This window comes from Oncorhynchus mykiss, chromosome 15, assembly GCF_013265735.2.
Source record: "Oncorhynchus mykiss isolate Arlee chromosome 15, USDA_OmykA_1.1, whole genome shotgun sequence".
Taxonomy (NCBI): Eukaryota; Metazoa; Chordata; class Actinopteri; order Salmoniformes; family Salmonidae; genus Oncorhynchus; species Oncorhynchus mykiss.
Window position 1 is genome coordinate 15,910,348 of NC_048579.1, and position 15,221 is coordinate 15,925,568.

General features: G+C 41.8%; 1 protein-coding gene across 1 annotated transcript; it reads right to left on the bottom strand.

The window, feature by feature from the left end:
* Positions 1-8,047: 8,047 nt before the first annotated feature.
* Positions 8,048-13,458, bottom strand: LOC110489696 (COP9 signalosome complex subunit 5). The gene is made up of 8 exons (XM_021562464.2): positions 13,131-13,458; positions 12,678-12,912; positions 12,370-12,498; positions 11,847-11,912; positions 11,378-11,463; positions 10,835-10,946; positions 9,751-9,899; positions 8,048-8,982 (listed from the first exon to the last, which is right to left on the bottom strand). The coding sequence occupies exons 1-8, from the start codon at positions 13,265-13,267 to the stop codon at positions 8,892-8,894; spliced, it is 1,005 nt and encodes a 334-aa protein (XP_021418139.1). The 5' UTR covers positions 13,268-13,458; the 3' UTR covers positions 8,048-8,891.
* Between the last annotated feature and the right edge of the window lie 1,763 nt (positions 13,459-15,221).

Sequence of the window (15,221 nt, forward strand, 5' to 3'; positions counted from 1 at the left end):
GCGGCCCAGCGCCAAATTGCCCCCCACGCGGGGGCGCGAAGACTAGAACAGCCCAGGCTGGATGAGCACTGTGCTGGGCTCTGGTTCCTCACTGGACTTAATGATTGGCCAGTTATGAACCTGTATTTGACCAGCACTTCGCTTCCTCGTCCTCTCTGGTCCTCGTGCAGTGCTAACAGCCTCGGTAGATACCAGCCCATTTGTCACCCTGGCTGACTGCCTGTCATAATCTATTTTAAAAATCCATAATGCTTCCTGGGGATTCTGACCACACTGGGCTGAAGGAGGGATTGATCCTTCATGGTGCTGTCTTTGCAGGATCAATAGTGGCAGAGGGGTTGTATAAATTAAAGGAGATATCCACTAAATATGAGAACATGAAAGCTCCCTCTGACACATGTACAGCAATTACCTGCAGAGGGCTGCTCTTCTCAGTGGAATATCATTTATGTTGAGTGCCAATGTTACCCACGCTAACAGTGTGCTTCCAATGCCATGTCCCAAAGTGACATTATAGTGTGGATCAAAAAATGTATTTTTAAAAGAATTCAGCCATCAAGCCTTTCAGATCCATAAAGAGAGAGATTTTTTATTTTTTTAAATACCTCAGAAGTGGAGCCTCAGGAACGCACAGCAGGTCGTTTTTCAAGGTCAACACAGCGAGCAGAAACCATATCTTTGCTTTTAATGAATCTCCCATCAAGTTCAGTGGTACTGCTGGGGAGGTATCAAATGCTGGACTCACAGAGAAATAGGAAAAATCAGCCTCCTAAGAAAGGAGAGAAACTTGCGCTTGTTTTAAAGCTGTCAGCGAGGGCAGTCCTGGGGGACCAGGCCGCTGATTTGTTGAATAATTCTGACCCTGTGCGAGTCGCAGAGACTGGGAACCTCTGGCGGGATTTGCAGGATTTGGTTCTTTAGCACTCTGCTCTCCATATCATTTCACACATCACTTACAGAGGGCAGTGCTGCTATGTTCATGTTACCCTGATCCGCTTAAAGCGAGCATGTTGATTTTGATACACAACGCCACGCATAGTTGCTGTGATGTGGGTAATTATTTTGATCGCACAACATTCTCACAGTTTACACTTTTGTCACATTGGTAAAGAGTAGAGTAAGTGGCAACTGGTATTAGTTCCATCAGTAGTAGTGCTTTCATGAGGAAACGTACCTGCATGTCCTGTAGCTGGTTGTCTGCAGCAAAGTGTGTTTCTTTAGATCATCTATGTTGTTCCTGTTGATATTCAAGACACCTAAAGATTCCTGCAAAGATAATCTACTTTGTAAATACAATGGCAAAACATTTGAACAACTACTTAAATAATATTTATAACCAGTATATATGATTGATCCCTGATTAACACTGTAAAATGGTACAATAGATTGCTTTGGTTCTATTAAATGCTGTTGTATTAAATACGCCTGTCCAAATTTGGTATTCATCTTAGCTTCAGTTCCTGGAAGCATTGATAAAAAGCTGGAGCTCTTACATTTGCGCTGCAATTTCTTTAATTATCAAAATAAACAAGAATGTGAGATTTGCAGTTTGTTTAACCAGAGTCTGAGGAGTAAACAGCCCTGGTTGATCTGTGAGACCAGAAAGTGCCACAGAGCTCTCTTTAACATCATCAAACTCAGAACAATACCGCTTTTACAGGGACCAGTTTCCTTATGGAAATCTGAGAGACCATTTCCAGACAAGGACATAATGCAGATTGTGAACATATACATATGGTCTGATTGCGCAGAGATGGAAATGATGACATCACCGATAAAGAGCAACATTAGATCAATGGTGGAATCCTGGTGCACAGGCACAACCTGCATTTAAATTGTCAATTGTGGTGTGAAATGAGCTAAAACAATCTTATTTACAATCCCAGTTGGTTTGTTATTGGGTCTTACAGCGAGGGAGAAGAAAGTCCTGGGGTCAAAGAGTAGCTTCTCCCCACTGGGCAGTCTCTGGCCCTCTAGGTAGAGCTCCTTCAGCTCCCCTAACCCCCCCACCACCGTGATGCTGTTTCCCTCTAGGTAGAGCTCCTTCAGCTCCTCTAACCCCTACACCACTGTGATGCTGTTTCCCTCTAGGTAGAGCTCCTTCAGCTCCTCTAACCCCCCACCACCGTGATGCTGTTTCCCTCCAGGTAGAGCTCCTTCAGCTCCCCTAACCCCCACCCCCCCCCACCACCGTGATGCTGTTTCCCTCTAGGTAGAGCTCCTGTCAGCTCCTCTAACCCCCCCCCACCACCGTGATGCTGTTTCCCTCTAGGTAGAGCTCCTTCAGCTCCTCTAACCCCCCCACCACCCTGATGCTGTTTCCCTCTAGGTAGAGCTCCTGTCAGCTCCTCTAACCCCACCACCGTGATGCTGTTTCCCTCTAGGTAGAGCTCCTGTCAGCTCCTCTAACCCCCCCACCACCATGATGCTGTTTCCCTCCAGGTAGAGCTCCTGTCAGCTCCCCTAACCCCCCCACCACCGTGATGCTGTTTCCCTCTAGGTAGAGTTCCTTCAGCTCCTCTAACCCCCCCACCACCGTGATGCTGTTTCCCTCCAGGTAGAGCTCCTTCAGCTCCTCTAACCCCCCCACCACCGTGATGCTGTTTCCCTCTAGGTAGAGCTCCTTCAGCTCCTCTAACCCCCCCACCACCGTGATGCTGTTTCCCTCCAGGTAGCTGATATGGCACAGAGAGAGACACACACACACAAACATAAGATTGAGATGTACACACATGCACGGAAAGACAAACACCCACGAATTGAGAAACATGGACATTTGAACACAGACAGTCAAAAACAGATGAATGTATCGCCAAAGCTTTAGCACAGACGGCAAACATTTAAACTGGATACATAGGACAAGCTCCTACTCACAGCTTGGAGAGCTTCTGTGGGTTGGAGAGGTTATCACGTGAGTGATGTTGTTGTTCTGCATGTATAGGTGTGTGAGGTTTGAGGCAAAGCCCAAGTTGCAGATCTGGGTGATCTTATTGTCGTACAGGTAGAGGACTGTAAGGTTTCTGCACATGGAGAGATCTTCCTGCAACACATATGTTCACAAACAAAGACGATTTCCCTACCATTAGAACATTGGAGGCTGCCGAGGGGAGGACGGAGCAAATGGAATGGCATCAAACAACAAGGAAACCATGTGTTTGATGTCTTTCATACCATTCCACCTATTCCACTCCAGCCATGACCACAAGCTCATCCTCCCCAATTAAGGTGCCACCAACGTCCTGCGCATTAGAAGCTAAAAGAGAGACGCACAGAAACAAAACATAGCTGGCCTATATTCATTTTGGTAACTGTAGTATCGTACTTACAATGTCCACTATGTACTTATTAGAAGTTCAGGTGAGTGAGTTTCTTGAGGTACTGTGGGAGGGAGTAGCTTCTCTTGTCTTTCAAATGGTAGCTGGATTTGGAAATCAGATCCATGGTGAGGCGGACCATGATGGCTCGTCACAGACCCTGCCTCAGAGTGGATGCTTTTCAGCTTCAGCCAAGCGTTCACAGAACAACCACCAGAAATGTCTGAAAAAGGGAAGTTAATAAGCTAGCTGTAAAGAGTAAAGCCAAAGGAAAATAAATGTCATTGGAGTCTTTCCACAAAAAAGTAACTATATGACAGATTCAAAAATATATTACCTCAATGAAATATTTTAGACTTTAAGAGCTCATTAAAGTAAAGAGGGATATAAATAGGCCTAAATGAAACCTATTCCCCAAGCATGCCATCTATTCCCCAAGCATGCCATCTATTCCCCAAGCATGCCACCTATTCCCCAAGCATGCCACCTATTCCCCAAGCATGCCATCTGTTTCCCAAGCATGCCATCTATTCCCCAAGCATGCCACCTATTCCCCAAGCATGCCATCTGTTTCCCAAGCATGCCATCTATTCACCAAGCATGCCATCTATTCCCTAAGCATGCCATCTATTCCCTAAGCATGCCATCTATTCACCAAGCATGCCACCTATTCCCCAAGCATGCCACCTATTCCCCAAGCATGCCACCTATTCCCCAAGCATGCCACCTATTCCCCAAGCATGCCATCTGTTTCCCAAGCATGCCATCTATTCCCCAAGCATGCCATCTATTCCCCAAGCAGGCCATCTATTCCCCAAGCATGCCATCTGTTTCACAAGCATGTCATCTGTTTCCCAAGCATGCCATCTATTCCCCAAGCATGCCACCTGTTTCACAAGCATGCCATCTGTTTCACAAGCATGCCATCTATTCCCCAAGCATGCCATCTGTTTCCCAAGCATGCCATCTATTCCCCAAGCATGCCATCTGTTTCCCAAGCATGCCATCTATTCCCCAAGCATGCCATCTATTCCCCAAGCATGCCATCTATTCCCCAAGCATGCCATCTGTTTCCCAAGCATGCCATCTGTTTCCCAAGCATGCCATCTATTCCCCAAGCAGGCCATATGTTTCCCAAGCAGGCCATCTATTATTAAAGCAGGCCGCCTACTCCACAGGCAGGCCATATATTTCCAATCAAGCCATATATTCCCCAAAAAGGCCACATATCCCCCAAGCAGGCCATATATCCCTTAAGCATGGCGTCTATTCCCCACGCAGGCAATATATTCCCCAAGTAAGCCATCTATTCCCCGAGCAGGCCATCTATTCCCCAAGCAGGCCATCTATTCCCCAAGCAGGCCATCTATACCCCGAGCAGGTCATCTATGCCCGAGCAGGCCATCTATTCCCCGAGCAGGCCATCTATGCACCAATCAGGCCGTCTGTGCCCCAATCAGGCCATCTATTCCCTGCTGACACCCCAGAGGTTTGTTTATTAGCTAGACCCTGACACCAGATCTAAATATGCATGTGATTTTCTCTCTCTCAATGAAGACATCGAGAAGTATAGATGTCCTTCTCTGCTCACCAGTCACTATCCCTCATGAGCAAGGCTTTATTCCTTTTGCACTTCTGCCTCAGTTTCAGTATGCACACACTTCTGTTGAGAGAAAAACACACGCACGCACACACACAGATCAGTGTAACAACAAGTATTTTCTAAACTTGATCTCAGGGCACGAGCCGAGGCAGAGTTGACATGAATGGAGGGCCTTCGATCGATTGAGATCTCCCGTGGGCAGCAACAAGATCAGTGTAGCCCTCGGGACTCGACAGACAGCAGTTAATCATGTGCAAAACTGACACTAGCAGCAGTTAACTTACAGGATAAATTCAAGGCCACATTCATTCACATATTTTCTGTAGCAACTACTAACGTTAGCTAGCAATGCAAGCTAGCTAAACGTTAGGATGTCAACAAAGCTGTCAGCGCTAGCCATCAAAAAAGAAACTTGCAAAGTAAATACAAATCTAGCTATCTCTATAGTATATGTACGTGTCCTCCTCGTAAAATGACGATAAAGAGCCTAAAGACGCGGGGTGAGATGAATTAATTCACACTCGTGTGGTCTGTGGATAGCCTTGTTGGAATGATTGCCATGGGGACAACGCGCCAAAGCTGCGTAAAGTACTTCTTCTTTATGTTTTTATGGCATACCACAACTAATTTGCCGACCAGTGATCAAATATATCCTTTCCTATGCAAGAAAAATATGAAACGGAAATGTTACTTTCCTTCTATTATCTTGAGTAGGCTAATTAACAACCATAGATTTCGTTGTGTTTTTCGGGCACGAGCTGTTTACACTTTATGTCTATGGTTTACACAAGTGTCAATCAAATTGTGTACCGCGTGCAGTTGAAGTCGGAAAGATAAATTGATATTCTGCTCATTACTAATTACAATGGTTGCCTGTATTCATGCATTTCATTCTTGCCAACGCTCTGTTTTATTTAACTACGGGCGGCAGGTTGTAGTGGTAGTGGTTAGAGCGTTGGACTAGTAACCGGAAGGTTGCAAGTTCAAATCCCTGAGCTGACAAGGTACAAATCTGTCGTTCTGCCCCTGAACAGGCAGTTCAGTTCCTAGGCCGTCATTGAAAATAAGAATTTGTTCTTAACTGACTTGCCTAGTTAAATAAAGGTGAAATATATATATATTTCCGACTATGACAGTTGATGTCATAGTCGGACTGTGTACAGGCAATGTAAAAAATATAGTACATTTCAGTTCAATGTGGACCCAAAAGTAAAATGATCTAGAACATACGTAGGAATTCACAAAGGAAGTGGTAGAAAATAATTGGCTGTGCAGCATGCAGGTAAAACAAAACATTTCCTTTACATTGTTACATTTTCTGTGAAACATAATTGAATGTAATGACTGCATCAATAGGTTGAATCAATTATTTAAATGATCACAATCAAATGTTTTTTTGTTAATTTAGGTAAAATCCTCTCAGAATTAATCACAGTTTGAGTATATCGCTGTTTTTGCCATTGGTATCTAGATTTGAATAAATGTGTATATTTGCATCCAAAATATTTGTGAATTGGATCGCTTTTCACACTTTATTGCCTTGTCACATCCTCATGAAAAACATATTTTGGGCCAGACTTTCCTGGCTGAGTAAATTGAAAAATATTGGATAAATATAAAGAAAGCCAGAATGAAACAAGCTAAATTCCTTTCAGCACTTTTCCTTTCTTCAGAAATAGTCTAAAACTTCCATTCCAACACCATGAATCATGTGGTCTTTTATGTACCTTTCTAATGATCAGCTACTTGTGTGGTATTGTAGACCTCTGAAATAAAAACTGTTTTTCCTTTCCGTTGGTGGAATGTAAAATATTTTATGTCCATGATTATTTTCAATGAGGTCAAAGGTTAAATAAAGATCAAATAGTGTGGAACATCTCAGACAGGCACACACACACGCAAACAGTAAACAGATCCTGCAGCTATCCCCGAGGCCTGTAGACTATAGTGCCTGCAGACATGTATATGACGTAACCCGACACCATGTTTATTAGTTTCTCCTCTTCTCTCCAGCCAAGATCACATTGCTTCCAGTAATAATGCGTATAACGCGCCAGGCAGGCTGGGGTCGCAGTGCGATTGGCTCAGCGAGTCTCAGCAGTGACCCATGCATTGTTATATAATGTCAAGGCCCGGGCTTCCTGCAACAGAGTGACTAGCCTCCACTTATGCATGCAGAGCACTTGGCAGGGAGGAAATGTAGCGCTATAGGCCCTTCTTTCCCCCACATAGCTCCACTCTAGGGCAATGAGTGAGTTCCAACCCCCTTCATTATAGCCTACACCATGCTTGTTGAGCATATACTGAGATCCAAAGTAAACAATATCCTTGGACTTCTGCAGGGTAATTTGTTCCGCAGGGCCTATAGGTGCCCAGTAGTAAATAGCTATTCATCATACGCCTTATCAATCCTCTGTTCTCAGAACTTCAGTTAGGCCAATTTTTTTTTAAATCACCCCTGTTTATTATTGTAATGTATTTTCGATGAACTCACCAAATGAGGTGCAATTCCACTGTTTCATAGATAATACAAAACATATTAAGTGTACGCTAATTAAAATAAATGTTAATTCAATAACATATTAGCAAATGCATTGAATGCTTGGTTGTCGGTCGGCCTTCATTGGAATTCACATTTACTTGTTTCCACTGTAAACGAAGCATCTGAATGTTCATCTGGTGACGACCATAAGAATGACATGTACGGAACACTGGTCTTATATTTAAAGGATAATTTACAAATCTTGCATTAGGTAAAACTACTATGACAGCACGTTCCATATACTTGTTGAGCATCTAGCCATAACAGTATAGAGCTATAACAGTTACAGTATACAGTTACAGTACTGCACTTAAAACTACAGAGCATTCCATGTGAGGGTAAAGCCAAATTGTTTCCTGTTGTTAATTCCAAAAACTCAAATTACATTTAACATAATTCAATAAGTTTCCTCTTTCTAAAACACTTTAGGATACACACTTCACCCATTATAATAACATAAAAAGAAAATCATTACAAGAAATGATGCCAAAGCTCATGTACATGAGGAAATGCAGACCCATTCAAAGTGCATCAAATATGGTTCCACGCCTCTGCAATGTTGCATCAAAAATATACATTCCACCATTATAATACTACAAGAAAAAGAATTCTGACATTAAACGGTGCCAGGGCTGCAGTGTGTAAGGAAAAGCAGACTCTGTGTCTGCTTCGATGTAGACGGGTTGGGTGAATAGACTGCAGTGTGCACGGCTCCTGTTTCTGTGCTGCATCATTGCCGCGGCTCGACTTGACGACTTGACAATCCTGAAGGATTGTGTACTACAGAGAGACAACCTGCACCGAAAGCCACTCCGCAGAGACTTCTCGACCATGCCAGCCAGTGTTTACGTTTGAGCCAATGCAGCGGCTTGAGTTTGTTGTTCCATAATGTAATGATATGACTGGCCAGAGTTGAAATGACTGGCTGACTGGTTGTAGGTTTTGTTATGGAGTAATATACCATGGTCTTTGTTAAAGTGTTAAGTCATGCTGTGAGGGTGTGTGTGTGTAGTCTACTCTAGCCAATACCTAACAGCCATGGGACATGGAAATGTCACAGTGCTATGTCATGTTGAACCCAAAGGAGAATACCTTTCAAAAGTCTGCAAGCATTCAAAAATAAGAAAATACATGAACTAAAGTTGGAAGCAATTCAGTCAAAACAATATGGTTCACCAACCTCAGGAATTATTCAATGAAAATGGTGATACTTCAAGTCAAAGAAGGAAAACTAACGTAGATACATTTTAACAACACTATTTATTCATACACTTATGTGGACATAAGTTGAGATCAATCACTCACACTAAAGAATAGCTGAAGATAAAACCAATAAACTTTCCTCAGATAATAATTGAAAGATCATCCTGCTAACCAGAATCTAAATAGTAATACACACACGAGGGGTGACTCCACTTGGACTGTTTCGGGCTTAGATGGCAGACGTGTTGATTTGATTGAAGAGCTTATGCTTGATGACTTGAGACATCAGACCATGGATCGCCTCAATTGTCGTCTTGCAGCTAGAATAGCCAGAAAAAAAAGAGGAAAGTTCAGTTTCGCTCTGGACATGAAGAGGTGATACGGACGTCCTATCCATCAACAGACAGGTCAGATAAACAAACAGATAGGTGTTGCATTCACGGGAGAAAAACTCAATAAACCACAACCATTGTATAAATAATAAGCAGACCTTGAATAGGTAGGTAGGACAACTCTACCTGCTAAAACAAGTAACTAAGTATTCCCATTGCATCTATACACAAATAATATGTGATCAAAATGGTTACAAAACATAGTAACAATACAGATATTCTATAACTTAGAGTAGTACATAGCGTAGGCCTAAGCAGACCAGAGATTTCCATTTTCCATTGATCGTGTTCATCAGAAAGGCAAAAATGTTCCCAGATCACTATTCCTACTCTGAGAAGCTTTGTGAATAAGGACCAATGATTCTATTATGGGGTAGGAATAATTTGTTTCTCTGTGTCAGTTGAATATTTAAATGGTGTGTTTAACAGCGACTCAAATTGGTTTACAGTTGTCAATAATATCAGTAAAAATCTTTATTGTAACAGTACATAGGGCATTATCAACAATCCAATCCAGTCTGTCAATGCTGCAAAACATGAACAAACATACAGTGTGATATTTGGTGCCATGCCAATTTTAGAGATCAATGCATTAAATAATTCACTAAATAAGCTCTAGGCCTGGAAGCCAAATAAATGCAGAATAAACAAGATCTAAATTAGATAGATAACAGGAGTGGAGGAGCGTTGCTGTACCTGTCTCGTGTTGCTTTGGCCAGTTTGTCCTCGGACTTCCTGTCGTGTGTGTCCAGGCCCAGCATGAAGCTTCCTCTTCCAAGCTGAGCCTCTGACTGCTCCAGTTTCTCAGACAAGTCAAACACCTGGCCCGTGGTGTACTCTGAATTCTGGGGAGGACACACGCATGGATTATGTACCAATATGTTATATTGTCATGTACCATGATCAGACGAAAGCATATCCGCGTATTGTGATTAAGTTAATCAAAGTATGTGGAAGCAGTAGCCTATATACCCATGTGTGGGCTTTCTTTCATTCATTCTTTCTTTACACACACACACACACACACACACACAATGTTCATGCACAATTTCACCACCACCCTATTTTCTTCACCACTACTGAGACATTCTATTAAACAGTTACAATATGTTGAACTTGTTAATGGATTAAATGGCTTGTGAAGTCGCGGTGAAAGGGGTTCGGTGAAAAGGTTTGCCTAAGGTGAGGCCTTGTGTTCCATGGAGCAGGTAATTAGGAGACAATGATAGGGAGCCAGACTGTGGTGACAGTGTAGTGACTGACAAAGCCCTTCGCCAATGGACCAGTCAACTCCTGACAACTAGTCAATCCATCTTCATCCAGAATGACCAGAGTCCACTGTTTGGATAGTCTGCTGCCTTTAGAGACTGTTTAGCATCCACAATGGGAATTCACTGGGGGCTTTCAATCTCTAGAAAGTATTGGCAACAAGGGAGATGATCCACGGTGAACCACAGCAGCATCTATATCACCACATCTCCAACACATAGATATTTTGTTTAAAGATTAACATGGTGGCCTCAGTCATATTAATTAACCTATGCTTGTAAATCTGTACAAGTGACCTTTTGGAAAATAGAAGATCCCCCCCGGGCCATATAAAATGATTATAATAATGGTATAAATAAAGAAAGGGATTGTCATTAATATGTAAGAATCACACACCATATATTTTGGCTGCTACTTGACTCGGCATAGTATGGTTACATATCTATTTGTAAACAAAAGGGTTTCACAAATGTAGCATTGCTTGATTTAGAGTTAAATTCAAAACCCTTACCGTCAGAAGACTTGAAGAGCTCAGAGTGTTGACCCAGTATTTATTCCAGAGGAGCTCCAGTAATTTTCGATCCAGGGAAGACTTGAAATAAGTCACCTCCAAGGCATAATACCTAAACAAACAAAACCCCATGGCACTTAGTGAATAAATAAACAATGTAAATTAAATTAAGAAAATACTACATTTTTATTTAATAATGATAATAATCCCCAGTTTACAATTGCGTCATTCATCCCCCTCGTCTCCCCTGTAACTATTCCCCGGGTCGTTGCTGCAAATGAGAATGTGTTCTCAGTCAACTTACTTGGTAAAATATCGGATAAATAAAAAACAAGAATAAATACAATTATTTACCACAGCATTATTAAGGGATTATTACATCATAATGACTTGAATTTGTGTTATAGGCTACATCAACCCTAAAATAAATAAATAAAATATATATATATGAAGTATCTTGTCAAGTTTACTTAGACAATTTGCAAGATGATACTAAATATTATATGTTTGCCTCAAGTATAAACGTCCAAGATGAAAACTCACTGTTTGCAGTGCACGCCGAAGTCTTCGATCTTGTTCAGGGGAATGGTCTGATATTCAGAGGGTCCCTCATCAGGAGGTTTGTAACCCTGAAAAACAACACAAACACACAATTATTAGACTCATGATATCTGAAAATGTATATTTAATGAGAGGAAATGTAGTCTTAAAATATTTGCACAGTTCGATAGTGAGAGACAGCCAACTACTAATTAACTACTAATAAACACATTTTACAAAATGAATAATTAACTAAATGTTGACAATGAATCATAATAGTATTACTTATAGATACAACAAAATCTTTAAAATAAATATTCCAATTGGCATGCTAAATATAGCAAATATATTTATGAGCGATAAATGAGACCAAAATGCTGAATTTGCAGTAATTGTGTTCCTAACTTATCTAATACCACATGTAACACGGATAAACACTGGAATAATGCAAGAAACGCATTTTACTCCTTACCTTGGGGTATGTTCTGAAGGCGCCAAGATTGACTTTCCCTGCAGATATGGTGCGAGTGGGGTCGATCTGGGAGGGAGAGATATACAGTAGAACAGGAAAATGTTTTCAGAGGTCAGACAGTCTCTAGAGACCACTCCAAGCCGGCCACCAGGAGTGATGTTTTCTTCTCAACTACTGCTGCCAGTGTAGTCAAAGAACACACTTAATTATCCTATGCCCTTGGCACTTCAGCCCTGCAAAACCAATCAAGTGTAAATAGCATCTACAGTTACAAAAGCCAAATATGTGCCGTGCTCATGGTGGACTACTACCATACATCATCAACCACTAAAGGGATGCCTAAACCTGATTGCACCCCTCTCAGTTACACATGTATAACCTTGCACCCACAAATTCAAAAGGAAAACCAAAGTACTGTATTTAGGAAGCAGTCTAATAAAAGACAAATGGACATTTTAACATGTGTATTTTGGGGGTATTGCGTTATGAGCTGAAGTTGGGGCAGATCTTTCACTGTACTCACCACCACCGCCACAAAGGGCTCCTGAAACTGCTGGTTGAGCATCTGAGTGCTGACATCTATACCTGACAACCAGCAGCCGTAACCTGGGTGACTGTGGTACCAGCCAATAGCGTTCTCCAGCCGACCAACCTGACAGTTCACAAACGGCAAGGAATCAGTATCAATACAATAAAGAGATAGTGTCCAATATGTAACCATTGTGATAAACCATGACAAGCACAGTTCTCACTAAAATGTCATGTGTTTTGATCCATCCTTTTATGCAACATTAAGGACCAAAATCTCATTCCAAGAGTCAGTCATTTTACCTGTTTGGCATTCTCAATGTAGGCAGCCATGTATTCATAAGCCGCAGCCTGGGCGTTGACCCGCGTCTCTGTGCCCTCCACGGGTAAGGCAAAGCTGTCCATGATGTTCATGGTCTCCCCGTCCACTTTCCCAAGCATCAGACCCATCACCTCGAGGTTGCCCCCGGACCTGGCGTGCATCACCATCTTCAGCAGCGCCAGAGCAGATATCTGGCAGTATTTGAAGTAATGATGACTATAGGACAAAAATAATATTGGTGTGAATTATGTTCAGGGAATTAATATGGCATTCACTAACTAGCTTGCAATGCAGGGAGAATTCCCATTGTTGACATGCTAACTTCAGATAGTAACGTTAGCTAGCTGGTCAAGCCAACACAGCCAAACAAGGAACTAGCAAGCAGTTGCAAATAAAACAAATGACAATCTATAATTTATCAAATATATACTTACTCCTTTGTCCATGGCTTCGCAGCAAGGATTTCCTGTTGTTGTTTTTTGTCATATTTATATATTTCATCTATGCTCTGAACTTCCTGCATACTGTTTTGTAGCTCCCATGTTTTCTGTGCCATGCTACTCCCTGCCATGTTGACAACCTAGTCTCACTACCTCTCTAAAATATAACGTAATACTAGAAAGAAAACTAGTGCGCTATCAAACGTGGAATATTTCAAAAACCTGTAATAATAACATAATCTCAAAGCAGTAGCCCTTGCTCATCCATTCGTTCAGGGAGCCATGACACTGGACTGTACCATGCTATGAGGAAGGGGGACATACACGTTTAAAAAAAATCTAAAATAAAAAGTGACCGTGGGGTTTTTGTTCAGTTAATGAGTATACGCATAAAATCATCGAATTAATTCAGATATGCATGTCCCAAACAAATACACTTATGCTTGTATTCATCAACAGCCACGAAACACCAATTAACGTGATGGTTTAGTCCAAATAACACAGACGATGTGATAGAAATGGTAATACTGACATCTTCTGGGGGAATATGTGAATGCTTTTCACTTATTTCTTATTTTGAAACGAAGTCAGCTAACTTAGCGCTCTGTTACCTGGTAAAATAATGGTAAATAAAATACTATTCCATTTTTTGAAAACTGCTAAATGGCTTGTGATTTAAAGCAGCCACGTTTCTGTTGTCTTCCTCCAGGACAAATGAAGAGATGAGGGAAACAAAGAATACAACCTCTTTCTTAAAGAACAGTCAGGACAACTAAGGAAACCATCTTCAAATGCTTCTCATGTAACAATAGATTATGCATACCTTGGAAATTATGTAGATATTTTTGTGAAAATATCTCTTGACCTATTCAATGTGTGTTTAATGAGTTGAAGATGATTGTCCTGTTCATTGGCTATATTTGACTAAGATCCTACAGCATTTTGCCACATTTTGATAATTTAACACCTCTCTTTCCTAAACTACAGGTGCAGGCCCCAGAGACTGTGAGTCCTGCTGCACTTTATTCCCCCCAGCCATCCCAAAGGCCCAGCATAACATCCAGTTTAACTCCCATCCTGGAGGGATGCTGCCACCCTAACCAACAGGGGGACAGGGACAGAGGGTCAGGCCCCACGAGGGTGGAGGTGCTGGGAGCTCCACAGACTAGAGGAGTCTTTGCAGGGCTGGAAGAGGAGGCCCAGAAGGAGAAGCAGGTGTAGAGAGCAGTACAACTCTGAGGAGGACCTTTCCACAGAGGAGGAGGATGAGGAAGAGGAATTTGAGTTCTTGGAGAGGAGGAGACCCAGAAGACGCCGAGAGCCAGAGTTCACTGGGAGAACACAGAGGATGTTAATCTATCATAGCCCTGACAGGTACTTCTCATGAGAGATTTTCTATCAGCAAATTACCTGCTGCTGTGAAAAATGCATTTAAAAAAAAGGGATGGATTATGCTCATTGTAATCTTCCTGTTTAACATTGTAATTAATTTCTATGGCAGAGCTGTGCAGGAGAGGAGGGAGGTGGAACCCCATGTTGTCCATGAAGAGCACATCAGATCAGAAAGTCCAAGTCGGCAACACCAAAACCCAAAACTGAGCCACTGCAATTAAATGGCCACATTAGCACAGTTGGCCACCACATGTAGAAAACCTCTCTGTATTGATTGTGGAGGGAGACCACAATGGAAAACTGTAATGCACAATATTTGTGTTCAGTCCCTGTCTCGCCGGCTTGTTTATTTATTGCATTACATTGTTGCATTTTATTTTCATACCATGTACAGTACCAGTCAAAAGTTGACACACCTACTCATTCAAGGTTTTTTATTTTTTTACTATTCTACATTGTAGAAGTATAGTGAAGCAATCAAAACTATGAAATAACACATATGGAATAATGTAGTAACCAAAAAAGTGTTAAACAAATTAAAATCTATTTTAGTTTCTTCAAAGCAGCCACCCTTTGCCTTGATGACAGCTTTCCACACTCTTGCCATTCTCTCAACCAGCTTCACCTGGAATGCTTTTCTAACAGTCTTGAAGGAGTTCCCAAATGCTGAGCACTTGTTGGCTGTTTTTCCTT

Coding starts and splice junctions, on each gene's coding strand:
- LOC110489696 (XM_021562464.2), bottom strand. CDS start 13,267: ATGGCAGGGAGTAGCATGGCACAGAAAACATGGGAGCTACAAAACAGT. Junction 12,499..12,677: donor ACATTGAGAATGCCAAACAG/GTAAAATGACTG, acceptor GTGAACTGTCAG/GTTGGTCGGCTGGAGAACGC. Junction 9,900..10,834: donor GCTCTTCAAGTCTTCTGACG/GTAAGGGTTTTG, acceptor TGTCCTCCCCAG/AATTCAGAGTACACCACGGG.